This window comes from Stylophora pistillata, chromosome 9 (assembly GCF_964205215.1).
Source record: "Stylophora pistillata chromosome 9, jaStyPist1.2, whole genome shotgun sequence".
NCBI lineage: Eukaryota > Metazoa > Cnidaria > Anthozoa > Scleractinia > Pocilloporidae > Stylophora > Stylophora pistillata.
The window spans coordinates 4,437,710-4,464,694 of record NC_142527.1 but is presented as its reverse complement, the minus strand read 5'-3'; the positions used below and the strand labels follow the sequence as shown (position 1 = coordinate 4,464,694).

Sequence of the window (26,985 nt, the reverse complement as noted above, 5' to 3'; positions counted from 1 at the left end):
AGGTCGAAAAGAACTGGTGACTTATTTATTAGTCATGCGCATACATAACCCGAACTTTATTTTGGTTTTCAATTAATTACAAAATCGGCGATTTGACTGAGTTTGGAATATTGTGTGGGAGAGATGGGCTAAAGAAATGGGTTGAAGGGCAATCATGGTAGGAATAACATTTCTCTAAAGTGTGTAATGCAACTGTGTTAAATTGAAATCATTTCAAACGATGGATTCCACTTTTGCAGGGTGTAACCGCTTCTCAGTTGGAGAAAGACATCGGCCATGAATTTCCGCAAAATGAACATTATTTTGGCTTGGTGAATGTAAGTATGCTCGCATTCTTTCGTTTATTTTAGAGACAGACACCAGACTAAGGCACTGATATATATTTTTAACCCCTTCTCTGTAGTTTGGAAACACATGTTACTGTAATTCAGTTCTTCAAGCGTTGTTTTTCTGTCGCCCGTTCCGAGAGCGCGTTTTGGGCTACAAACCTCTTTCCAAGAGAAAGGAATCGTTACTGACGTGTCTGGCTGATCTTTTTGGTAATATCGCTTCACAGAAGAAAAAAGTTGGTGTTTTGGCGCCCAAGAAATTCGTAGCCAGACTTAGAAAAGAAAACGGTGGGTAAAAATCCAATTTTATTCTCTGCCGTGCACGGTACATACATATCGACAGGAACTGCACGAAGCTGTTCAAATCAAACCAACTCATTAAATTCATAGTTTTGATTATTTTCATGCAATCGCTTTAAAAATCTCTACGTTGAAATTGCTGGAAGATCTACAGGATACTAGCTTCAAAAAGTAACTCAGAAATTATTTAAAATCTGATTTAAGTTTCTTTCGTCTCTGTAGTTTGTACTTCTGCTGACCACACAGATTTCTTCCAATTTTTCTTTGTTTTTTTCCCCTTTTTTTCAAAACTGAGGTTTCTAATTACCTTATTGTCAATTTTATCGGTGTTAGCTTTTAGCTTTCAAGAAGTGCTAAGAATTTGAAAGAATGTTACATGCCGGTAATATAATGCAATGATGCCCTGTTGAAAGACCATAATCCCCATTACATAATATATGTCAATCCAAAGTTCTGAGAAATGAACTCTGATCATGTTTTATTCCCCGCCCAGAGCTAAGCATCAATGTCTATTGTTTTTCAACTGAATTGCAAGATAAATTATTGCAAATGGCAGTTTAATTTTCACTGAATTAATTTGTGTGACAAAGTAGCTCTAAGGGTGACAGATGTAAATGTTTTAAATAAATGAGAGGCCAGAAAAAAAATGAGAATTCTTCTATTCTAATCATGTCGCAAATACCACTCTGGTAGAAGTTTTGTTTTGTATAGTTTGCAATTGTCACCTCCAGAGATGTCAAGCCCCTTTTGACTGTTAGAGATATCTGCGGAGTCAGACATAACTTTAGTATATTTGATTTAAGCTTTAATTTTTGAAGCAGTATCCTAGGTTTTAAAAGATGAAAGTTAATTGTTTAGATAACAACTGGTGCACATCTTTTATAGAACTTTTTGACAACTACATGCAGCAGGATGCGCATGAGTTCCTTAACTATCTTCTGAATACAATAGCAGATCTGTTACAAGGTGAGTGCGTTTTTACTTTATGTACAAATACATATATCTTATTAACCAAGCGCGAGGGCCGTACTGGGAGAATATCGGCCCGAGGTCTTGACAGTACAGACCGAGCGCAGCGAGGTCCGTACAAAAAAGACCGAGGGCCAATATTCTTCCACTACGGTCCTGAGCAAGCTTGGTTAATAAGAGATTTATTATACGACTGAGGTTCAAAGGGACACAAATGCGGTATCATGATTTGGGACCATTCGGGACAGTGCCCGGTCCAATACTTAGAGAATATTGGACCGGCAATAGAGCAATTTGATTGGTTGATTTTAGTTATTGGCCCTCTGACTGCCCGAGTTGTGTAATAAATTTTATTATTAGCTACTGACTCTTTTTTTTGGAGAGGAGAGGGAGGTATTGGATTCTGGGCATGTACACATTTAAGTGAGTTAAAGGGGTTCTATGGCATATTTTACTTTAAACTTTTATATCTTAATTCAAGGTGAAAAGGCCAAAGAAAAAGAGAAAGACAAACACAGTAGCACTAGCAGTGTAAGCAGTAAAAGTAGCGTCTCGTCTGCAGGGACAACAAATGGGGGATCACAGCAGAACAATAAGACAGAACCCACCTGGGTTCATGATATCTTTGAAGGAGTTCTCACTAATGAAACAAGATGTCTCTGCTGTGAAACAGTAAGTGAATTAACTATTTCACCCCCAAGTTCTCATTAGTAATTCTTCTTTCTGTCTGCCTTGTACGGTTGTCATACTGTCATTTTGGAGAATTTGGTATCGGATCAACTTTCATGACTGTATAATCCCCTTATTGATATATTTCTTTATTCTCATCATTTGTCTGCTTGATATTGTGAGAAGAAATTCTGTTTTTGCCCCTTTTTGGTGGTATTGGTGCACTGTTATGCTTTTGGACAACGAAGGTAAATTATTAGGCTTGATGAAAGCATTGAGAGTCAGAATGATGAAGTAAGACTGTACTTGATACTAAAAAAGAATTTTTGCCACAAATTATTTTTGCAAGTGGTAATAGTTCTTTTTACAGTTGTGGGCTTGGTGGCCAAGCCTTTGAACAGGAGTGAGGCTAAGGGTGAGCTTGTTATGATAGAGATGTTGCTGCTTTTCAAATGCAAATTTCTTTGTTATCATGTTAACTAGATACAGGTCTCTATCACAACAGGGTCACCCTTAGCTGCACTTCTGTTCAAAGGCTTGGCCACCAAGCCCACAACTGTAAAAAGGACTATGAACTTTTTACTCAACAGTTTCCTTAAAAAAGGAACTAATCCCACTAATTAAACGTCCTTTTGATTTAAGGTTAGTAGTAAGGATGAATCATTTCTTGATCTTTCTGTGGATGTGGAACAAAATACTTCAATAACACATTGTCTCAAGTGAGTAAATGATTTGCCAAGTCATTGGCATGAGGAACTGGTGGTCTCTCGATAGCTACTTTAAATTTTGTAGTTTGTCTCTAAAAACCAGCTGTATGTACTCTTAATCTATGTATTAAGTAATAAGTATCTAGTAAGTAATAAGCAGAGAACAAAGGTTGTTGTACATGTAAATTACACTTCTGACAAAGTTAATGGGTTACATGTGTATGGAAGTTGTATATGAAAATGAATTTCAGGTCAAGAATGTCAGTTAGTCATCTACCGGGAGGCAGTTAAATGTAGTTTCAACCTTGAATTTCTCCTCTCTTGTCTGTGAACAGAGGCTTCTCCTCCACTGAGACGCTTTGCAGTGAGCACAAGTACTTTTGTGAAACTTGCTGTAGTAAACAGGAGGCACAGAAGAGGTAATTTATTCTTGCTTCTTACAACTGCTGCTGTAAGGGCTACTCAGAGGGGTAGGGGGGGTGCAAAATTAGTACAATTTTTTTTTTTGTTAATGCAGGTTTGGCCATCACATGTTTGAAGACCTGTATAATGCTATCAATTGTGATTCGTCTTCCAGAATGAGAGTAAAGAAACTACCAAAGATTCTAGCACTTCACTTGAAAAGGTTTAAATATATGGAACAGTTACAGAGATACGCCAAGTTGTCTTACAGAGTGGTGTTCCCCTTTGAACTGAGACTCTTCAATACAGTGAGTAGAACAGAGTTGCAATCATTTTGTGTTCTTTAGATCTTAAGTAGTGGGAGATGCAGTGGTTCACCTTTTTAGATTGAAATCAGCTTACACCTGGAAAAAATCAGCAGGTGTACTGCCATCTTAAATTATGTAAAGGATGGAAATCCTTCATTTCAAACAAAATCTGGCAAAAAGTTTGTTTTTTTAGTGTCCCAAACTGATTGGCTAAAAAGGAAAGACTTCATCTCACACAGGTTAGCAGGACACATGTCAGAACGTTCAAAAAACAATAAAAAAGTGTTGAGGGAGTTGACCTGTAAGGACGGTAAATGGCAAACTTGACTACTGGAGTCTGGTCACATGACTCCTAGTGGTTTGCAATCACATATATTCAAAAACAAACATGGATCTAAAACTCTCCGATACCCCTCTCCACCCAAATGTACTAATGCTACCAGCTTACTGTCAGGGACTCCTGATGAAATGCTGGCAGGGAGGGGTGAGGGGTTACCTGCAATAAACTGGCTTCCCATTCAGGGTGGAGAAGCAAAACTCTAAGTTGCCTCATGCATTCATCATTGCATTTTATGCATTGATGTGATTCTTTGTCAAATACATTCAGTGTATGCAATGTATTCTGTGTTGTTTTTTTTCTCCACAGTCCGATGATGCAATTAACCATGAAAAACTTTATGATCTTGTTGCTGTAGTCATACATTGCGGAAGGTGAATGATTTGTTCCTAAACTTGCATAGAACACTCTCATAAATGGCTGCCGGGTTAATATTCTTTTGTTTAAATTTAAATTAGCCTTTCTGGCCTCGTTCCCCAGTACAAAATTCAAAAGAATACATTATCTCAAGCGAGGCCAGAAAGGCTAATTTAAATTTAAACAAAAGAATATTAATCCGGCAGCCATTTTTGAAAGTGGTCAGTTATCCTTATTTTCTGTACTAGTTTGACTTCTAGGAATGATCAACATAATCATAATTCTCCTTGAAATTTTTGGTTACAGTATTATGCAGGCTGGTGATCAGAAATGAGATAATTGTCATCAACTTGAAGAGAAGTTGTGTTAAATGCCAGATTCTTGTGGTAGCCTGGAAACAAATGTATCAATGATATTCCTTTAAGGAAATAACTTCCTGGAAGACTTAAAAATTGACTGAAAGATTGAACACCAGATTTATTATCACTGTATAAAATTCTTTACTAATAAAAGCTAATTAAAATTCTTGTCTTGTGTTACAAAAAAGTTTCCACCTTCTTTTCACTTTATTTCCAGAAGACTGTCTTGAACTGACTTAAACAACAGTTACTCAACTGTGATTTGACCTGTCAGTCAATTGTTGGCAATCAGTCAACTAATAGATGGCTGACTGATGGCCAAAAGTTTTAAGCAGACCTATTGGCTGACAGTGGGTAATCTGTCAGTGATCTGTATATGTTCATGGTTCTCTGCACTAGAAGTTGTAATGATTCGTGAAACTTGTGATGTCACTTCAACCTGTTTAGGCCGTAAAGAGGTTTAAAATTTTTTCTGCGAGTACTTTTGGATGCTGACTGTTTATTGATGTTAAATTCCTGTTAAGTGCGTGGCACATCCTTTTTAATTTTGTTGTTGCAGTGGACCAAACCGGGGTCATTATATTACTATTGTGAAAAGCCATGGCCTTTGGCTTCTCTTTGACGATGATATTGTAGAGGTAAGTCCACCAATTAAAATGTTGTTGTTGTTTTTTTTCTTTTAAATACATTAAATTGTTTTCAGGCGACAGTTGTTTACAGTTAATTCCACTGTAAACAATTTTCATGTTCATTTGTATGTATGTAGGGGCCCAATGTTCACACTTAAACACTGGCAACAAGGGAAATTTGAGATGCCCTAAACTCAAAGTTATTACATTAACAAGCAATTCACTGCTATGAAAGTACATAGATCTGCTGAACAAAGCAAAATAGAAACCAAAGAAACTAAGAAAAAAAAGCTAAGTAACAAATGATCAATACTTACAAGTTTTTAGTGCCTTCTGCTGATAATCTAAGAGAAAAAACCTTACTCCAGAGTAAACAAGCTAAACTCACATGAGTGGAAAACCATGTGCTCAGTGAAACTTGTTATCTTTAACTATGATTATGATGGATGCAATCAGAGGTGTATTTGAATAGAGGGGGTCTTACACATCATAATCTACATAAATAATGGTTTTACAAGAACCAGTTACCATAAAAAAATTCAGTACACTGCTTTCAAGGAGAAATTAGGGGATTAACAACATTTTGATCCCATCATAAACTTGAAAATTTTTAGATACAAGTACCAGTTTGTCATAATCAAAGTGTCATTAACTTATTAACTATTCTATTGCTTTCATCAGAAAATCGAAGCTCAAGCAATAGAGGAGTTTTATGGTTTGACGTCAGAAATCCAAAAGTCTTCTGAGTCAGGCTACATCCTCTTCTATGAAGCAAGAGGGTAGATTACAGTGGTACTAAAATAAGCTCTAAGTAATATTTTTTTTTAAGGGACTTTCAGGAGTCTAAGGGCTCAAGACAAACATGACCTAATCAGGTACAGGCTGACTCAGCAAACACTAACAAAGGTCTAACTCACTTTTTTTGTTTTTTATTATCCTAAACTGCAATTGTTATCACTAAAATGTTTAATAAACTTATAGTTGTAATGTTTTTAAAAGGATAATTAATATCTTGGGCAGAAAATGCTGTTGGCCCAATTCTCTTAAAGCAATTTCTTGTTAGCTTCAGGTAGTAGTTACTGAGATCTATGCTAGTACACGTTAGTTACAAATTTTGAAGATCTCCATCCAGTAGGCAAGTTAAGTAAAAGTTAGTCTTGAGCTTTGAATGATTCCATTACGGGTATTATAAGTAAATCCTGCAGTTGTTTTTATAATCAAGAAGAATGTGTATGTTTTTTTTGGACTCCAATAGGAATAATTTTCTTGTGGTAGGTAGCTTTGGATGTCAACTGTAAAGGAAAGTGTGGCTAAAGATAAAATGTAATTGATCAAGCATTCAGTTGACCTGTAATGCTGTATTGTAAAATTTTTTTTAGTGGGCATTGCTTGGTATTATAATGTCTTTCAAAACTTGCAAACTCTGAAGTTCGGCACTGAGCAAAAGCAGGAAATAGTAGTCCAATTTTTATCCTCCGAATTGTGAAATTGATCTAATGATAATGGAGAATGATGTTTTTTCTCTTATCGCAAAAGCAGGACAAAGAGTTTTAACTTCAGAGTTTGCATGATTTAGTGAAATAACTACAGTCAGTTCTGTGATATCATTATTCTGTTTCAAAATGTATCTTACTGTACAGTTTTATTTTCTGTGAATGTAAAATAAAGTATACAAAATCATGCAGTCTGCTGTACATGTCAAGGGTGTATTTTACTATGAACACACAACTCCATGATGATGACTGACTTTTCTTCTGTCATCTAAAAAGTGGGTTAAAACATTGTGCAGGTTGTCATGGGTGATTCTGCTTTGCAAAAATATTCTCTCTAGACATTTTATTCATTAATTAACGTTTTTTAATTCACTTTGTATTGCCAGTACTTCTATGTAAGTCAGCAGAGACCTCTTTTTGATACTTTTTCATTTTTATTTAATTTTAAGTCAAATAAGTTGTTGTGAAGTCATCAACACCTCACTTTGTTTAGAAGGTCTTCCTGATACAGTACATTGTTGTGAAACTATTTGAAGGGCTTGGATGTAACATATTTCATGATATTACAGTAACAACATCGGATAACTTCAAGGATTCTGATCAAATGAGATTGTGATGGACTTTTGAAAAACACAAAAGCAAGATCAAGGGAATTCCAAAATAAAATCAGTTGTAGTGCTTAGTAACTTTCACCGTTAAAGATGGAAATATCAAACAAAATATGACAATATCAGTATAATCATATAAATATAGGGCTCAACCTATTTTCACAAAATAAGAGCTTTTACTGAAGTTATAATTGTGTTACTTGAAGTTCCTACTACCTTCTTTTTTTTTACCATGAAAACTCTGAATGTACTTTGTAACACTTCAAAGTGTTTATGCTTATGGCATGTGGACTTAAAATGCCAACAGTTTAAACAAGTTTAATGATCGAAGCCACCCCTGTTGACAGTGTACTCTTCTGGGAAGTCGAAATAAAACTTGTTCTCTTGGCTTATTAGTGGCAGAATACCAGCATTTGGAATAACATTCCACGATAAATAGAGGCTGACATTCTTGTTTCCCCTGCAGGAGGGTAAAAATAGTATATTATACTGTGTTACAAACTCTTAACTCCCAGAAGTGATTAGCCTGTAACTTCTCCCTATAATATCCATACATTGTCCAACAAACAGATAATGAGAAAACTCAAACTCATCAGGTGGAAGTCACTGTCTTGATCTAACACCAAATTCTCACAGCTAATTAACAAGAAATTGTGTAGCAACCAGAGGGGAGAATTAACAAACTGATCTTGGGAATTGAAGGGTTAAGAGAACTTGAAACAAATCCAGTCATCTTGACAAAGGCAAACAACATTTTCCTTGCTACTCCAAAGATGGCAGCTAAAACTACTACTTTCTATTTATTATGTGTTCCAAAGTATTTGAAAATATCTCATTAACACTTTAAGTGATAGATTAAAGTTGCTCGGTTCCTCGTGTTGGTGGTAGCTACATGTACACAGTAGAGCCATTGTAATCGGGATGTAGTAATTATGATAATTTTGGAGATAATTTTTTATAATTGACAATAACAGTGATACCCAATCCATACTTTGGCTGAAAATATTTTTTCAGTTTATACTTACTTGAGTCCAAGACCATCATCAAAAAAGTAATACTTGGTGTTCATGCCATGATAGTGTAGAACTGCACTATCTCCGCGCAAGATGATCTTATCCCAAATCACAACTTGGTTAAATTTCTGAATAGGAGAATTACGATGAAAAATTGTCAAATACTAGTGAGGAAACTTGTAACCTGTGAACATGCAATTGGGAGTCTTTCTTTGAGTGTGATGCTCACTGAGTTTGCTTGAAATTTAAGAAAAGCATCCGATGAGTGTTGACTTGGCCAAGATAAAACACTGTGTCATACCAGCCACAAAATCTTTCACAAGAATAAGAGAATTTATGGTTAATGTAAAGGGCAGGTCTTAATTAATCCTTTAAACCCTACGAGTGACCAGTATCTAATTTCTCCTTACAATAATACGGCTGAACCATTCATTGAGAACATGAGAATAAAAGAAATGATTGCCACCCTACCAAGCTTTGATCATTAAAGAAATTCTCCTTATCAGAACCAAAGGGAAGGTATACAGAACAGTAAAGAGAATAAAGATACTGATGTAATGGTGTGAAGGGTTTACAATGAGAATTTACTCTTTATACCCTAACATCAGAATGAATATTCTTCATACTGTTCTTTAGACATAATGTATTTAACAATCAAGATTTTCTTCAGTTGATCATTTCCTTTATTATTGTTAGCCTAAAGCATGATTCAGGGGTGATATTGTAAAGAGAAATTAATCAAAGGGTTAATATCCTCTGGTCACCATATTTACAAAAGAACATTAATACTCTTGAACAAGTGCAACATAAGGCCTCGAAATATGCTCTCCCTATGTCATCAAGGGACTCACTGTACGAAGAAAGACTGGCAATGCTTGGGTGGTCCAGTCTTAAATCAAGGAGGTCTTATCTATCTTTGCTATAGTGCTAGAAGACTGTTTGTAGCCTTAACGGCCGCAACTGTAATGATTATTTTGAATTTAATTGTTATGGTAAAACAAGATCAAACCATTCATTTAGATTAAGACAGCCATTAGCAAGAGTAAATTGTTTTTTGCACTCATTCTTTGTTAGAATTATAAAACAGTGGAATGCTTCTCCTAAAGAGATAATGCATGATCAGGATTTCAACATTGTTTGTAGTAAACTTAGAAAGTATTGTAAAATTTCGTAATTTTTTTTTAACCCATTTCTTGATGATTATTAAATTTTACATTGTAGTACATATATTTTATATTTTATGTTGGGAGCGTCCTTGATAGGGATAACCTCCAACGTTTCCTTTTATGTGTGCTCACAAAATAAATTGATTGATTGATTGACCAAAGACAAACTTACGTTATTCTTTGTAGTGTACTCCGCTGTTAAATACAGGAATAACTGTTTTACATTCCAGTTGAAGATACCTTTCATATCTGAGTCTCGTTAAGGAACGATTTGGTCATATTAGTTATTCTGACTTATAGGTGAAAAATGGTTTGAGGGATGATGGGAAAAAGGTCAGAGAGGGGAGGGAGGGGGGTGAAATAACACAACAGCACAATGCAACCACACAACAGTAGTTTTAACATGTACAGAAAATTAAATGCAAAAGGGATATCTCCTTCAAGGTCAAACGTTATGAATCCCAAGTCATTCTTGTCCTTAGAAACGCTGAAGTCTTGAACATTTTTACTATTCAAAAGATCAAGAAGAATACACGTGTTAGAACAAGAAACCCGAAAAAAGTTTTGATTGTTGACGATCGACGATACGGTCGTATATGAACATTGATACTCACACTAAAACTTTCTTCGTCTGTAAGTGAAGTGGGGCTTGATGAGTTTTAAAAAGCGTCGATAGGAAACAAAGGAATGTCAGAGCGGCGAGTACTGTTAAAGTAAACGCAAATATAGTGTTTAAACGAGAAAGAAATGTGTTCATTTTGATTCGAAACCGAATTTTTTTGTTAAATTCGGAGTTGTGAACTTTTCATTGGACAGTGGCTTTCGAGTCAATGAAATGCTCAAGAGTCTACAGTAGTAAGATAGTCAGCTGGTCAGTTTGAGCGGGCTTCAACATGGCGGATGAATCCATTGAATTTTTGCGCATTTGTAGCACCGAGAAAATAGTTTAAAATATTGAAATTACACGATAAAAGTTTCTAATGACTTTTTCCTTGTACTGGGGAACTCTTTTCGAGTACTATTGCTCTAGATGATTTAAAATAAGTTCGCTTGATGGCGACTCTCGATGCACTGTTCGATGCGACCTCCCGTTCTTTTGGGAGTAATGTCGCCGTCACCTTTAATTCTGGGTCAATGCAAGAACACATCACATACAACGAACTCGAAGCTCAAGTGTCCAAAGTGAAAACATTTTTGAAGACAGTGTGCAAAGGACAAGAAACAGTAGCGCTATACTCCAAACAATCAATTAGTTTGGTGTCTTGTATTCTTGGAGTGTTGAAGTCTGGAAATTGCTTCGCACCCATTGATTTGAATTGGCTTCCAGACATGGTCTGCAAGTTTTTATTAAAACTGAGCGTCCATATTTTGTTTCTAGAGGAAGATCTACGCGATTCATTTGAAAATTGTTTACTGCAATGGAAAACGTCTTTACCCGAAGGCAGCAAAGTAGAATTTGTTTGGAATCAAGTTCTTGCTAACAGTGGTTTTATACCCATAAGACGACTGGATGAACTGAAGGAAGAAAAACCGAATACTGAGAATCAAGGCCTTGCATATGTCATGCAGACGTCTGGCACAACAGGTGAAGCAAAAGTCATCAGAGTGCCACACATGTGTATAGTGCCAAATATTATTGACTTGAGGTGAGTCTGCGCCAATGTTTAGTCACTGTATTAGATTTAGGGGTGATAAAGACAAAAGGTAACACAGTGTCCCCAGCCAGGGCTCAAACCTGAACCACTTGATTCAGAGTCATGCGCACAAACCATGAGGCCCCCACGCCTCCCACCTGGCAACGTGTTCAGTGGTAATTTACCTACCTACTTCATGAAAATCATGGCAAAGGTTATGTGAATGCAAATTAACTGCAATGACTGCAAAGAGGTGTGCAAATCTTGATTAAATACTCTGTTGTTTCAGTTTGAGCAGCTTGACACCTTTGTATAAAGTAATGCACACCTCGTTCTTGAAAGCTTTAAATATTCTGCATGGCACGCTTACAACAGCACCTGAATCATCTTGTAAAATCCATACACCACAACATTTATAAAAAAATGTTTAATCTAGGACTAAAAGTAATGCATAATCTTTATATTCAACAGGAACATTTTCCAAGTGACGTCTGAAGATGTAATATTCCTTACCTCTCCCTACACCTTTGATCCTTTCATTGTTCAGATGTTCACAGCATTTGCAGCAGGAGCCAGACTTGTAATTGTGCCAGACAGTGTTAAAATGGTGCCGTCTAAGCTTTGCAATATTCTTTTTGATGAAGAAAGGGTGACTATTTTACAGGTAAGAGTTTTTTGAGATACAAGACCCTGAAAACCATACACCAGTTGGTGCTACCAATAATATAATATAAGAAAAGGACGGGATTGACTTCCCCCCTTTTCTTGAACCAGATACTCAAAACTGACAAGCGATTCCTCAGCAAAGATTAACTATGAGAAAATGCACATACAAACTGAAATTTGTTCCTGCAACGTTGTCAGAAAACCACCTGGAGTGAATGATTGCACAGATCACCTATAAAACAAAGTGGTACAGCATATTAAGTTCTTTTGCAAAGCAACTAAGTTTTATTTCTATATCTTAAACAGCCCACTCCATCCTTGATGTATCACATTGGTCAAGAACTAATTCAGTCAAAGATTCTCAGTAAAGATTCATCTCTCAGAGTGCTGGCATTTGGTGGGGAAACCTGCCCCACCCTCTCCACCCTCGGGAAATGGAGGTCTCTTCAGAGTAAAACCTCAATCTACAATCTTTATGGCATCACAGAGGTTTCCTGCTGGGCATCTTGTCATAAAATTACTGATTGCAAATTGGAGAATGGAAGTGGTGATCTTTGTGAAAATGTAACATTTCGACACAGAGATCTGGAGAACTACTCAGCCAAGGAAGTTAATGATTCTAAAGTACCACTAGGTGCTCCTCTGTCGGACACAATCATTGAGGTGCAAGATGAAAATGGGGAAATTGTTTCAGAAGGAGTGGGACAAATATACATTGGTTAGTTAATTGTGGTGACTAACTTAAAGCTTATTAGATGATGAAAGGCTATAGAAGATGGCTTTAATGTTTACAAGTGTGATACATGATTTCTTTGATACTGATGTTTGCTTGCCTCTGCATTCAATGTAGATCATATGTAGTGAGTAATTGGGGAGAGAACATGCAAATCTGATTTTTTTTCTCTCTTTTTAGGAGGGGACATGCAGGCCTATTTTTTTCCATTTTAAGGAGAAATCATAATAATAATCGACTTTATTTAAAGAGGGTAGACACATAACAGCTTGCGCTGACAAACCAGTGATGACAATTCATTGTCATCATGTGACAGAGATTTGCTTACTATAAATAAATGAAGTTTATCAAGTTTTCTGTTGGCAGTTTTGTCTAAAACCAGGAAACATGTTATTTCTGGGATCATGTAAATCTGATTTTTTTTCTCCTTTGTTAGGTGGATCAAATAGGGTGTGTCTTCTAAACAATGAGACCCAACTCCAACCAGGAACAATGCGTGCCACAGGGGATTGGGCATTTGTGAAAGACAACACCATTTGCTACCGAGGACGCAAAGACAGGCAGATCAAGCGAATGGGCAAAAGAATAAATCTTGATTGGATTGAACAGCAAATTTCTGAGCAGATCCCAGGAATAACATGTTCCCTGGTTTTAGACAAAACTGCCACCAGAAAACTTGATAAACTTCATTTATTTATAGTAAGCAAATCTCTGTCACATGATGACAATGAATTGTCATCTTTTAAAAGAAGCATATGGAGGGTCTTACCGGTTGATGCTCAGCCTGACTCTGTACATATGATTTCTCATCTGCCAATGACAGCCCATGGGAAGGTCAATAGAGGCTCCTTATTGGTTGAGGCCCAGAAAAGAACAAAGCTAAAGGACATGTCTACTAGAGAGTTTCTCAGATATGCCTGGAATGAAGTGTTGGGAGTCAGTGAAACCAGTGGTGAAGAGAAGGTTTTTACAGACAATGTGAAAAAACAGGCCAAGGATTTGTTTCATATCAAACAAAGAGATTTTAAGGAAGATGACATGTTTATCTCTTGTGGTGGGTCATCTCTTAATGCAGTAAGGCTGATGGAATTAATTGAGACATTTGTTACTGAAGAGGAGACAGAAGTTGATCTGTCAGAGTTATTGGACATAATTTTAACAAAACCTTTTGGTGTTCTTTGTAACTACCTTGAGGGGAAACTCAATATTCCCAATGAAAGAAATGATCTGAGCTCTAAGGAGACACATCATCTTCATGAAGATACAAACAAAATATCTCCAGCTCCTTCATCCAGTGTTCCTTTTGAAGAAATACCTGTTCTTAGCACGAAAAGATTGTTCTCAACTCTGGCTGATGCTGCCTCCCATTACAACAGTAAGGCAGCAAAAAAGATCCAGGCCCTAGAAGAAAATAAGGATTCTAACATAACTGCACTGTCAGATGTAACTGAATTGAAAACCTGTTTTTGTTCTATGCAGAGACAAAACCAGTTTAACGTTTGTAACATTTGTAAACACTCAACACCAAGCACAGATGGGGTTGTGGCAAGCAAGGCACAGACATTTTCTGCCAGTCAAGCCCGTGTCTCAGCCAGTGCTGTACCTTGTGAGGTAGCAGGGTCACCATTAATACCAAAGGTCCCTGACCAGTTCTTCTCTTCTGTCCAAGATCATAAAGGTTCCATGGCTGTCAACCCAGATACAAGAAATTTTAACATTGCAGAAGGGAAAGTTTCCGTTTCTTGTCATTGGCGAACTTGTCTTTACAAATGTATTGATGCCTCACCTCTTGTGGTGCATGCACCAGGGAGGTCTGAGGGGGAAGTTTTCATTGGTTCCCACAGTCATGTGTTCATGTGCATCAGACTGAGTGATGGCAAAGTACTGTGGGAGAGTAGACTGGGGGACAGAATAGAATCCTCTGCAGCTCTTTCACTTTGTGGTAGATATGTTGTAGTGGGTAAGTATTGTATGTTGTTTTTAGATACTAAGGAGTACACTGTGGGAGCAAACCAGGAATAAATTGCTAGGCAAATATGGTAAACCTTGTAATTATGTTACAGGATCTGAATGTACACTTGAGTGTTTAAAGTACATGTATTGACCTTGTTTTCACTTTCTCTAGAGTGTTTTTTGCACTACCAATATTAAAATTCTCAATGTAAGAATATATATCCATTGTAAACATTCTCAGGAGAAAAGAGCCTGCTGCTTATTTTGTTATTCATTTCATTAATTCATTTTTCTTCCAAACCTTCCCCCACCCTTCCATCCCCTCCCTTCTTTTAGCTTAAACTGAGACAAATTAAACACCGTGCCTTGCAAAAAATATAATTAACAATTTTTGGTAAAGCTTGAAAGCTAATATGGCCTCCTCTGTAACAGCTGGTTTTGTATGGGTCCTGGAATATTTGGAATTTTATATTTACATTTTCTAGGACTGCAATGTCCTGGAAAAAGGCTATGTGTCTTGGGAAGTCCTGAAAATCTGCTTAACTCAAGCAATAAAGTTTTCAAAGTTTAGGTTCTAAGAAAAGTATGTAGATTAAGTAAGGAAAATTGATTTTAAAATCTTAAAGGTTTTTAAGATGAAATTTGGAGCACTGGAAAAATCAATCTGAGACCTAGGAACAAAAACCCTGGAAAAGTCCCCATAATAACGGAGACAATTATCTGCTCCCCATCTCATCAACTGAAACCTAATATTTTTTTTTCTAGGCTGTTATGATGGCCAAGTATATGTACTCAGCCGCTTCACTGGTGAAATAAGTTGGACATTCCAAACAGGTGCAGCTGTGAAAAGTTCTCCCTGCATTGACCCACAGACTGGATTGGCCTGGGTAGGGTCACATGACCACCATTTGTATGTCCTTGATGTTACAAACAGGCAGTGCATTGCTGCAATACACTGTGGTGGAGGATCTTGTTTCAGTTCTCCATGTATTAGTAAGAAACCACACTTAGTATTCATTGCTACACTGACTGGCTGTCTTCTTGCCATTGATGCTACCAAACATACAGTACTTTGGAGTCAGCAGTGTCCTAAGCCGGTGTTTGCATCACCATTATTGACACCCATTGGTATAGTTTGTGCATGCGTCAATGGATTTGTTTATTGTTTTGACTTTCAATGTAATAAGCTATGGGAGTTTGAGACCCAAGCTTCAGTGTTCTGTTCATCAACTTTGTACCAGGATGTAACACATGATTGCAGGCTCTCTGGCTGTATTGTGTTTGGCTCTCATGACAAATGTGTGTATTGCTTGTCACTAAATGGAGAGCTCTCATGGAGTTTTACAACTGATGGGCCAGTGTATTCAAGTCCTTATGTAGCCATGGTGAACAGCAATATTTCCTGTCACTCAACAGATAATGCAGGGTGTTGTGACAAGTGTGACACTCAATTAGCAGTGTTTGCTCTGTCAAGTGTTGGAACCCTGTATATTCTAGATTTTTATTCAGGAGTTCTGTTAGCTTTTTATTCATTGCCTGGTGAAGTATTTTCTTCGCCTGTTGTAGTTGACAATCAAATTCTTATTGGCTGCAGGGACAACTATCTTTACTCGCTTAATATATTATATGGAACCAAAAAGTAACTACTAGCATTGTTGATTTAAAAAACAGAATTCCCCTTTCACTCATCTAAAAAAAAAGCACTTATATTTTAATTTCAATAATTCCCAAACTAAATATTTTTTTCTGCAGACATGGGACTGAAAATATTGTAAATTACAAAGTTGAATTAGGATCTGTTCTTGTTAACCTCTTTAAGAATGAAAAGGCAAATTTATCAAATATTTTAGCGGCAAGATGAACTAAATCGGAAAACTTTTTTCTCTGTTGTTATCCACATAAGAATATGCTATTAACAAATTATCTTCATCAAGCTGATATTCTTATTAAACTTAGGGACCAGTCATGGGGGGAGGGGAGGGGCTGGGAAGATTGTAGGGGGTCACATGGTTTTCTGGGGGAGTGGGGAGATCAATCATCTCTAACAGAGTTTAAAGAGAGACTGTGGAAAATTGCCTGTCAATAAGGGAGACCATCAGAATACTACAGAGCCCCAGAGGGGGAGGTAAGGGAGGGTTAACTGGGCAAATTTTAAAATAAGCAAAATCGTATGAATTCCATCTACCCCCCTTCCCTCATAATGGTACTCGATTTTCTGATTTCAGCCTTTGTATTCCTAAAACAAATTATAGCTACGAAACGAGAATAGTTGGAAATAACTTTTTGCATCGTTCACTTATTGACGGGTGAATTACTTTTTTTCACTTCTTGACTGAATTTGACTAATTCAAAAGTTACAGTGGAAGAAAGAATTCCGCCTCAAGTTGTGCGGATTTTCCTTTAATCAAAGTCTTCCACCTGCGAAGTGTATTAGCTCGGCAATGGTGGTTATGTTCTTTCTTTAACCACCCCCTCCCCCCCAGAAAATAATTGTTCCTTGCATCTAGGTCAGTCATAATCGTCCCCCAGATGACTGGAATAATCATGTTTATTCTATCGAAGAGTACATCAGATTAATTATGAACACGTCTCATTTTGTCTTTGAAGCACCTCTGTTTGAAAAGGCAATAGTTACACGTGGGTTTCCTGCAATACGATCATTCTTGCCAGACGAATAGCCTATTAAAATAGTTATGCACTTAACTACGACCTATTACTTTGGGAAATTAAAGACTCAATGGTCCCACAAAGACCTTTCTTACTTACAGGGACAGTCACTTGGCTGTTAACAATGAATCTCTCCTGGAGTGCGGCTAAAAACTTTTTCTGGGAATTTCCTTTTTTTTTCAATTTCTAACAAAATCTAGACAAAAAGAATACCATTAAGAAATGGCACAGCAATCTTTCTTTGCACGTTCTTGACGTTCCTTGACGTGTTGCAGGTTATCCAAGGCAAGCTGTACCTCACACAACTGATCTTGATTACGCTTTACGTCAACATGCTTGTGACCAAACTTTTTCATTCGAATATTTAAGGCACGTTCAAAATATTCCTTGGCCTGTTCTAAGTCGCCCAATTCACGATGTACATCACCCAAGTCGGTGTTAGAAAGCGCGAGATAAATATGATCCGGTTCAAGTTTCTTCGATTGGATGTCTAAAGCTTGTTGAAAATACTGTTTGGACTTTTTCAGGTCCCCCAATTTATGCTGTATATCACCCAATTTAACATTCACGTGACAGTCGTCATCAAGAGCCTTGGCCCAGTGATAATGGGTCACAATCAATTGAGTCACACATGACCTACCCTTGACAAGGCTATGCTGCCATTCGGTTGAATGGGGGAAAATATGATCATATCTAGCGTCACATACAAATCTCTCAAAACATTTTGCAGAAATTGGTAGTAGTGATATGGATCTGCAATTTTCCACCAATTCCTTTTTGTCACCTTTATGTACAGGAGTAATGTTGGCCGATTTCCATAGCTTTGGCATTACACCAGATCTTAATGATAAATTAAATAAGCGCGCCAAGGGTGTTGATAGTTCCTCTGCACATCTTCGCAAAATACGGGGAGGCAGTTGGTCAGGTCCAGGTGCTTTGTTAAGATTAATATTGGACAAGGCCTTCTGAACATCAAGGGCTAAGACACACAAATCAGACAGCAAATTCGGATTTATAACGTCTGGATAGGACAAGCTAACATCAAGTTGAGACTTTTTGTAGATGAAACATTATGACTGTTGAATAGCTCAGTCTTAGAAGTTAGATCAGATGAAGAATAATTGACGCAACAGATTCAGTCGCTTGGATTTAGATTTCATTGAATGGAAAGACCAAAAGTGCCTGGGGTTGTCTTGCAGTTTTTCTAATGAATAAAGGCTGATAGTTTCGAAAAAAACTGTTTGGGGCTGCGTCGGTGGGAGTAACGAAATAATTTGGAAATAATTTATAAATTATTTACGAAATAATAATAATTTATAAACTATTATTATTTCGAAATAATAATAATTTATAAATTATTTACGAAATAATTTAATCTTTCGCTCCGACGAAGGGCTAACGCTCGAAACGTCAGCTTTTGTAATCGTTACGGTGGCCAATTTACCACTTCAACTTTGTTGATATATCCAAATTATTGCAGTTTTTCAGACAGGGTATGTAGATATGAATTATCATTCATATCTACATACCCTGTCTGAAAAACTGCAATAACCAGCATCAATTCGCTTCTTAGTTACCCCTATAAGAGCCTTAAACTTTTCAAACATTTACAGAGAGCAGGGATGGCGCAGTGGTGAGAGCACTCGCCTTCCACAACTGTGGCCCGGGTTCGACTCCCGGACATAGCGTCACATGTGGGTTGAGTTTGTTGTTGGTTCTCGTCCTCCGAGGGTTTTTCTCCGGGTCCCCCGGTATTCCTCCCTCCACAAAAAACCAACATTCCAAATTCCAATTCGATCTGGAAACAGTGGATAAGAAGAGCCACCCAGTGGAATGTCCATTGCTAGATTATTATCGTTTTATTATTATTATTATTATTATTATTATTATTATTATCATTATATAAGAAACTATCGTTCCCTGAACAGATAGACTAATTCATTTGTGCACGATCCTCGCACAATTTCATATATTCGTTGTGTTAGATAGACTAATTGTCATGTTCGTTTCAACGAATAGCGTATCAGATTAACTATATTTACACGTCTAGTTTTGTCCTGAAAGCACTTCTGTTAAAAAAAACACTTAGTTACACGCAGATTTCCTTCATTATGATTATTTGCCTTATCTCTGGTCAGGTCCTAAAAAATGTTTTACAGAGACACAAGGTTGTAAATGCTCTTTCGCAAACTGCTTCACTGAACTACGACATGTCACTTGAGGAAATTAACAACCGAATTGCACCACCAAGGGTTTTCTTACTTACAAGAACATTCATTAGGGTTTTACATTAAATTCATCCACGCTTACATCTAAAACTTTATGTTACAAATTTTTCGTTGTTTGTCTCCCCCAAACTGTCGTGATAAGAATATCATTAAGAAATTACGCAGTATTTTCTCCGTTCGCGACGTTCCCTGCCGCATTGCAGGCCGTCCAAGGCAGACTGCAAATTACGTAACTGATTGCGAGTACGCTGGGCATCAACATGCTCGGGACCAAGCTTTTTCTGTCGAATGTTTAGAGCACGTTCACAACACTCCTTGGCCCGATGCAGATCACCCAAGTCACGCTGCACATTACTCAGACTTGAGTAAGTAGGTGCGACATCAACATGCTCGGGTCCAAGCTTTTTCAACTTAATTTCTAGAGCACGTTCATAAAAAGCCTTGGCCTGTTGAAGGTCATCTAAGTCATACTGCACATTACCCAGGTTATGGTAAATATACGCGACATCAACATGCTTGTGTCCAAAGTTTTTCAAAAGAATGTTCAGAGCACGTTCATAATAATCCTTGGCCTCTTGCAAGTCACCCAATTTCCAATGTACATCAGCCAAGTTGGAGTAAGTAACTGCGACATCGACGTGCTCGGGTCCAAGCTTTTTCATTTCAATATTTAGGGCAAGTTCACAATAATGCTTGGCCTGGGGCAGGTCACCCAAGTTACGCTGTACTTTAGCCAAGCCAGAGTAAGTACGCGCGACATTCACATGTTGGGGTCCAGGCTTTTTCAACCAAATTTGTAGAGCTTTTTCATAATACTCCTTGGCCTGTTGGAAGTTTCCCAATTTACTTTGCACTGTACCCATGGTAGTAAATGAAACCGCCACAAAAATGTGATCCTGGCCGAGGTTCTCCACCTGGATGTTCAAAGTACGATTGTAAAACTCCATGGCCTGATTCAAGTCACCTGACTCGAACTGTACATTTCCTAGATGAAGGTATGTATTAACCAGATCAACATGCTCGGGTCCGAGATGTTTTAGCTGAATGTCCAGAGCACGTTCATGATTCTTCTTGGCATTTTGCAGGTCACCCATTCTGCGCTGAACAAGACCTAAGCAATTATAGGTATTTACCAGGTCAACATGTTCGGGTCCAAGCTCTTTTTGCTTGATTTTTAAAGCACGTTGAGAATTCTCTTTTGCATGTTGTAGTTCACCCATTTTCAGAAGGATCATGCCTAATAGGCTACATATATCAGCATGATCTACACCGACGAAGCCTTCATTCATTTCGACCACTTTCAAAGCTGAGTCGCAAAAACGTTTTGCGCTCACAAATTCGTGGTGATTCCAGCAGATTTCTCCTAGTCTTCTGAAATATTTCACCGCTCTGGAATCTTTGGAAAAACCCTCCTTGAAAACTTGAAATTTATCTTTGTGAAGGAAAACATTTTCAACTTCTACAGCAAACAAGTTCAAATGTGGAATGAGATGCTTACTGTCACTTTTAGAGTCTAAGTCGTACCAAGTGCGTGGAAGGCGAGTGTCTAAGAATTGGTTGAATGACTTTACAGCTAGTGTAACAATTTGAACGTGTTCATCAGGTCCCCGACAGTCGATGATCACAGATTTGCTGACTTCATGCACAACTTGATGCACTTTAACAAAGACTCCATTTTGTCTTTCTTCGAACATAAGAAGTGAGTAACCTTGGATCTGAAGAGCAACTTCTTCTCTCTCCAAATGTTTCTCTTCACTCAAAATGTAATTCGTAACGATGTCCAGATGCAAGGGTTCAGGTGAACAAAAGGAGAAGAAAGTAAAGGTGGTTTTCACAACACTATCATCGTTGATAACTCCTTCAATGGCCATCCTTGTTGCCACAGTCATGGATTTTCTGTAGCTCTGATTAGTTTGTGTGAGTTCTTTTTCAGTAAGGGTTCGCAAACCTTTGTTAAGCTTTCCTAAATACTCCTTCCATCCGAAGTTTCTATCAATTTTACTCTCACGAATCTTTTTGACGTACACACCTGCACTGGCCAACGCGAGGGGCTGGTAATCTAATGCCTTCGCGACTTTATCTTCAACTCCTTGTTGTCTGATCCCAGAGACCTTTGCTAAAAAGCAACAGGCATCTGTGGGCGCCATGCCCACACTCACTGAGATGTGAGAGGCAAAGGAGCTTTCAGAGGGGATAGATGAAGTGTTCTGTGTTGTTATAAGCAACTGGCCTTTTTTCCATTGTTTATTTCCAGGCCAAGGGAGAAAATCATGAACGTCAGATAAACTTGTGACATTATCGATCACCAAGAGCCAAGATCCGTAAAGAGCAATTTTGGTTGCTATTGAATCCCTTAGATTGTCAATTTTTTCTTCAAATTGCATCTCTGTTGAGTTTAAGGTGCACATGACAGTGTATTCAGGGCACTTGATATATCTTGCTAAAGAAGCGTACGATTCCAAGAGCGTTTTTGAACTTTCAGCATTTAGAGTCATTACGAACATCGGGGTTTTGAGGTCTTTGTTGGCTGCTTCGTAGAATTTCTGAGCTACCATACCGGCTAGTTGAGATTTACCACTTCCAGGATTACCCGAAATATATAAGTAACTCAAACCATTTCCATTTGCTTCTCTAAGTCGTTCAAGCTGTTTCGTTATTTTATCAACCTCACTCTCGCGAGATGCGATTTCGTGGGATGGTTTGGGCGGAAGAATGCAGAATGGTAAGGCTTCATTATGTAACTGCTCCTCAAGGATATGGTGTCGCTCTTCGAGGACTTGATGCTTTTGGTCAAAGACTTGATTCTGTTGTAGAAGAACGTGATGTTGTTCTTCGAGGACTTGATGTTGCTCTTCAAGGAATTGATATCGTTTTACAAGGGACCGACGTTGTTCTTCAGAGGTTTGTAGATCAAAATTGGCTTCGCGGAGCTCTTGGAGGAGGCTCTGAACGCTTTCTCGAACACATCGAAGCTCATCCGTTGGGAAACTTTCCTGCTTGCAGATATTTTGAATTTCAGTTGTGGAGAGACCAAGAAACCGAAATGCAATCTCAACTTTATGGACGGCAGCTCTGAACTGTAGATCTGACAGCTGACCCTGTGGCATGTGGGCGAACTCTTCATTGCGAAACTCTCTGAGATCATTGACATTCGAGCGAACATCTGCACTGAGTCCACGGCCAATTGAATCAGAGTAAAGGATTGCAAAAAAGAGTGTAGTGCAATCCCACTTTGCTCTATTTCCCTTTCTTATTGTTTCCAGCAGACGAGCATTTCGTGTTCGTCTCCGGGGAGATTCCTTGTTGTAGAAGTCCAGTCCATTTTGAGGTGTATCGTTCCATTCTCCCAACGTTGTCCGGTATTGACTGTCCCACTGCTGTTTAAAAATAGATCGCAGTTCTTGTGGTAGAAGATCATTGACTAGGTGACAAATTCTGAAGTAGTTTAGCTGCTCTTGAGTATAGACTGGGCAGGCCATCGTCTCTTTGTCACGACATTCTTTTGAGCTTTTTAACTTTGTTCGGAAATGACGTGAAAGCCTTTTTAATTTTATCAGGTGTGTGAAAATTGGATCATTTCGTTCAGTTCGTAGTTCAACTCAACATTGTGATCCTGGTGTTTGAAGCCTTAATCACATGTACTCCAAATACAAAATAAAGTAACCTAAAACAGGAAATAGACATATTGATGAGAAGACCTAAATGTAATAACTGTACTAAATGATCAGAGGATTCGTTGATGCGATAGCTGTCATTTTAAAATCTTACTTTGGATGTTCGTTACTAAGGTTAGGACTTTATAACATCGAGGACAGTTATTTCATTTAGACCTTCAGCATATGGAGACATAGGTGAATTTTCACTTCGTGCAGTGAAGTTATAATATGCTGTGAACAGAATCGAAAACGAAAGGTACACCGAAATTACATCTAGCTGATGTAAGAATCATTGTAAGCGAAATTCAAAGTGCAGTGCCTAATATTCCTTCAGAATTATTTTAATGTTATTAAAAATTAAACAAATGACTATTGGACAATGAAAATTCCGATACTTCTGCCCGCGAAGAATCGAACCTCAGCCAGTTCTGGTTTCACGGTTAATTGCTCTGTAATATTGGGTCACACAGAATATATCAATGAGCTAATTAAGTCTACATGCAAGGTTCATATGTCCTTTGGCAAAAGATTTCAGCTAATGTAATCGATGATTGAGTTGATGGTGACGCTCACGATTATCAAAGCTGATTCAGATGCACTCGCAGGAGTGAACGCACTCGTGTATTCCCCATACAAATATGGTATTCCAGTAATCAAGGTACTCGTATCTCCATTCTGGTATCACCCAGAATGCATCAGTGCGCTTGCAGGAGTGAACGCACTCGTGTATTCCCCATACAAATATGGTATTCCAGTAATCAAGGTACTCGTATCTTCATTCTGGTATCACCCAGAATGCATCAGTGCGCTTGCAGGAGTGAACGCACTCGTGTATTCCTCATACAAATATGGTATTCCAGTAATCAAGGTACTCGTATCTCCATTCTGGTATCACCCAGAATGCATCAGTGCGCTTGCAGGAGTGAACGCACTCGTGTATTCCCCATACAAATATGGTATTCCAGTAATCAAGGTACTCGTATCTTCATTCTGGTATCACCCAGAATGCATCAGTGCGCTTGCAGGAGTGAACGCACTCGTGTATTCCTCATACAAATATGGTATTCCAGTAATCAAGGTACTCGTATCTCCATTCTGGTATCACCCAGAATGCATCAGTGCGCTTGCAGGAGTGAACGCACTCGTGTATTCCCCATACAAATATGGTATTCCAGTAATCAAGGTACTCGTATCTTCATTCTGGTATCACCCAGAATGCATCAGTGCGCTTGCAGGAGTGAACGCACTCGTGTATTCCTCATACAAATATGGTATTCCAGTAATCAAGGTACTCGTATCTCCATTCTGGTATCACCCAGAATGCATCAGTGCGCTTGCAGGAGTGAACGCACTCGTGTATTCCCCATACAAATATGGTATTCCAGTAATCAAGGTACTCGTATCTTCATTCTGGTATCACCCAGAATGCATCAGTGCGCTGTAGCGAGTGTGTGAGTAAACTGTTTGCCATACCTTCTTATTTCAAGTCAATAAAACAATTTTAAAGTTGCCTCTATTTGTTTATTTTGCATATTAAGGATACACGGCCTGTTTAAATTGATGCCAAGTGTGTCATGTTACTACTGGCAGGACTTATTAGCCGTTAAATATTTTTCAGCGAAATTATGAGGGGAAGCCCCTCAAGCTAGTTCCACTGCAGGGATCTCATGTACACTTTGCAGAAATGATCGTTCGGAAAGGAACCAAAACGTTTTCTTTTTAAAATTAAAGTATGTAGAAAATACAAAACGCTCGAGGGAAAAGTGGAATAAATAATAGGTAAATTATAACTGGGAGCGAGAAACGGAGAAGAGAAGCCGTAATGACTGGGCTGAAATTAAAAACAAAGAATAGAGGAGAGAAAATGAGATGAGAGAATTGGGTTTCTAGAGTTCTAATACGTGAGTGCAACTTGATGCTAGTCATTCACAGCAAAAAAAAATCATGCTTTGTAATTACAGTGCTTTGCGGAGGATCACTATTTATTTTCCGTTTCATGTTCCATATCCAAGAGTTTGGTATCACCCGTAAGATTTACGATAAACACTTGTAAATATAAGGAAACAAAAAACTCCAAAAAAATAAAAAAAAATGCAGATCCCGTAATTTCATGTCTGGTTTAATCTTTAAGAATGTTGGGTTGATTAATTCATCATGATCACTATTTATGATCACGCAAAATGCTATTTTTTTTTTTTTTATGAAGAAATGATTCCTGTCCGGAATAGAAGTATTTTGCATTCTACAAGATATTTAGAGAAAAATTGTGTCACGTGACGTGTTTAGTTCATTATCTCTTAAACTGCAAATCCCCGTCAACCTTTCTGGATAGAATCAGTAGGGAACAACCATAGAATTTCAGCAACACTCAATTGAAATATATTGTAGGCCATTTCGACCGCCTATTTTGATTTCCTTTAACCCAATCAAAGCAAGATAACTGGTCACGTGACCACAATTTTAATCGCTTGTGGCAAACATTAAGTGAAGGCTTGACATTTTTATCAAGTCTGAAAGAGAATGTCAAAGTAAACGGCTGAAAATTTACCATTGCTTCGAGATTTTATGCAGATTAGAGCTTAAGCCATGCCTTTACATGCTTGAGCCGTCTCTTTTTCATTTTCTCACTGCCGCGCCTGAAGCTAAGAACTTGAACTAATGAAAATCTGACCTAACCACTGTAAAAAAAATAAAAGAATATGCCGAGGGGGAAATTGCGCAGCTTTTATCTTTGTTCACATTTATGTGTTCCTTACGTTGATTGTCGGTTGTTTGTGGAATTATTGAGTAAAGTTCCTTCTGAAATACTCCCTGATAAAGATTCTAACCGATCTGTAACTGTCGATTCAGAAGCAAAAATGCGTCATACTTGGAAACGCGTCCGTCTCAACCTCGGAATGTTTACATGCAACCAAGCGAGCGAAATGAATATTATACTGTTATCTGTTGTATCTGAACCAGTTTTGGAAATCCGAAATGGACTGCGATTTTTTCTCCCATTTTGTTCAAGTTACTTTGCAGAGCACAAGTCAAACATGTAACTTAAAACAATGATAATGTAACTGTTGGTAATACATACTGTCCTAAAGATTAAAAACGCTCGGCCTCGTAGAATTGTTTGTACCTTTAATCACTCCTTAGGTTCCTTGTTACATCGCCCTCCGTTTCCGTTTAGTCTTTCCGTTTATATAGGTCGAGTAAAACCGTTGACAATAAGGTCCTCAGAGCAAATTTAACGCCCTGAAATTCGTTTAGGTTGGCCGAGGTACAACCTTGTCTCGAACAGTGAAAACAGGCATCACTTGTCCGAGCGAAGACTGGTAACAAAATTTAAACTAAATGCCGCCGTACTAATCTAATGCGACAGCATTAACAGATAATGAAAACTTCTTCATTACCCGCAGTCAAACCACAAACACAAAAGATTACTCTCCAGATTTCGGTGGTTAGCTGACAAGTCTTGACCCTGTCTAAAGAAGAACAACATAGTTTCTCAGCGAAACTATTTTTTCCCGTTATTTCTAACATATCTGGATCGGATGCGTATTTTATAATGCATGTTACAACTCCGAAAAGATATTGTCGGAGAAGAAAATAGAGGAATGACTTTTACCTCATTAATAACAAAAAGTAACCCTCATAGCTACAAAGTGTGGAACTGCCTCTGGGTTGAAATTGATTCGGGTGTCGCCCGCTGATCATATCAATGTATCAAGGAAAATCCTTGAAAAAAAGAAAAATTGATTACCGTGTGGAATCTACACAGTCGCTAGTCACACTTCCGGGTTTAGAAAAATTCAAG

General features: G+C 37.9%; 4 protein-coding genes across 4 annotated transcripts; 2 read left to right on the top strand and 2 right to left on the bottom strand.

The window, feature by feature from the left end:
* The first annotated feature begins 8 nt into the window (after positions 1–8).
* On the top strand, positions 9–7,046 carry LOC111338161 (ubiquitin carboxyl-terminal hydrolase 46-like). The gene is made up of 11 exons (XM_022944590.2): positions 9–157; positions 240–317; positions 404–617; positions 1,515–1,595; positions 2,080–2,270; positions 2,910–2,986; positions 3,310–3,393; positions 3,552–3,684; positions 4,331–4,395; positions 5,297–5,375; positions 6,048–7,046. Exons 1-11 carry the CDS (start codon positions 155–157, stop codon positions 6,147–6,149), a joined length of 1,107 nt encoding a protein of 368 aa, XP_022800325.2. The 5' UTR covers positions 9–154; the 3' UTR covers positions 6,150–7,046.
* Positions 7,047–7,273: 227 nt separating this feature from the next.
* LOC111338163 (signal peptidase complex subunit 3) lies at positions 7,274–10,466 on the bottom strand. The gene is made up of 5 exons (XM_088732517.1): positions 10,261–10,466; positions 10,083–10,154; positions 9,819–9,897; positions 8,493–8,608; positions 7,274–7,927 (listed from the first exon to the last, which is right to left on the bottom strand). The coding sequence occupies exons 1-5, from the start codon at positions 10,401–10,403 to the stop codon at positions 7,786–7,788; spliced, it is 552 nt and encodes a 183-aa protein (XP_088588643.1). The 5' UTR covers positions 10,404–10,466; the 3' UTR covers positions 7,274–7,785.
* A 61-nt stretch (positions 10,467–10,527) lies between these two features.
* On the top strand, positions 10,528–16,512 carry LOC111338162 (beta-alanine-activating enzyme). The gene is made up of 5 exons (XM_088732515.1): positions 10,528–11,292; positions 11,752–11,944; positions 12,253–12,664; positions 13,116–14,639; positions 15,398–16,512. The coding sequence occupies exons 1-5, from the start codon at positions 10,700–10,702 to the stop codon at positions 16,273–16,275; spliced, it is 3,600 nt and encodes a 1,199-aa protein (XP_088588641.1). The 5' UTR covers positions 10,528–10,699; the 3' UTR covers positions 16,276–16,512.
* A 650-nt stretch (positions 16,513–17,162) lies between these two features.
* LOC148722877 (uncharacterized) lies at positions 17,163–26,476 on the bottom strand. The gene is made up of 3 exons (XM_088733427.1): positions 26,308–26,476; positions 19,680–23,191; positions 17,163–18,366 (listed from the first exon to the last, which is right to left on the bottom strand). Exons 2-3 carry the CDS (start codon positions 23,004–23,006, stop codon positions 17,515–17,517), a joined length of 4,179 nt encoding a protein of 1,392 aa, XP_088589553.1. The 5' UTR covers positions 23,007–23,191; positions 26,308–26,476; the 3' UTR covers positions 17,163–17,514.
* Between the last annotated feature and the right edge of the window lie 509 nt (positions 26,477–26,985).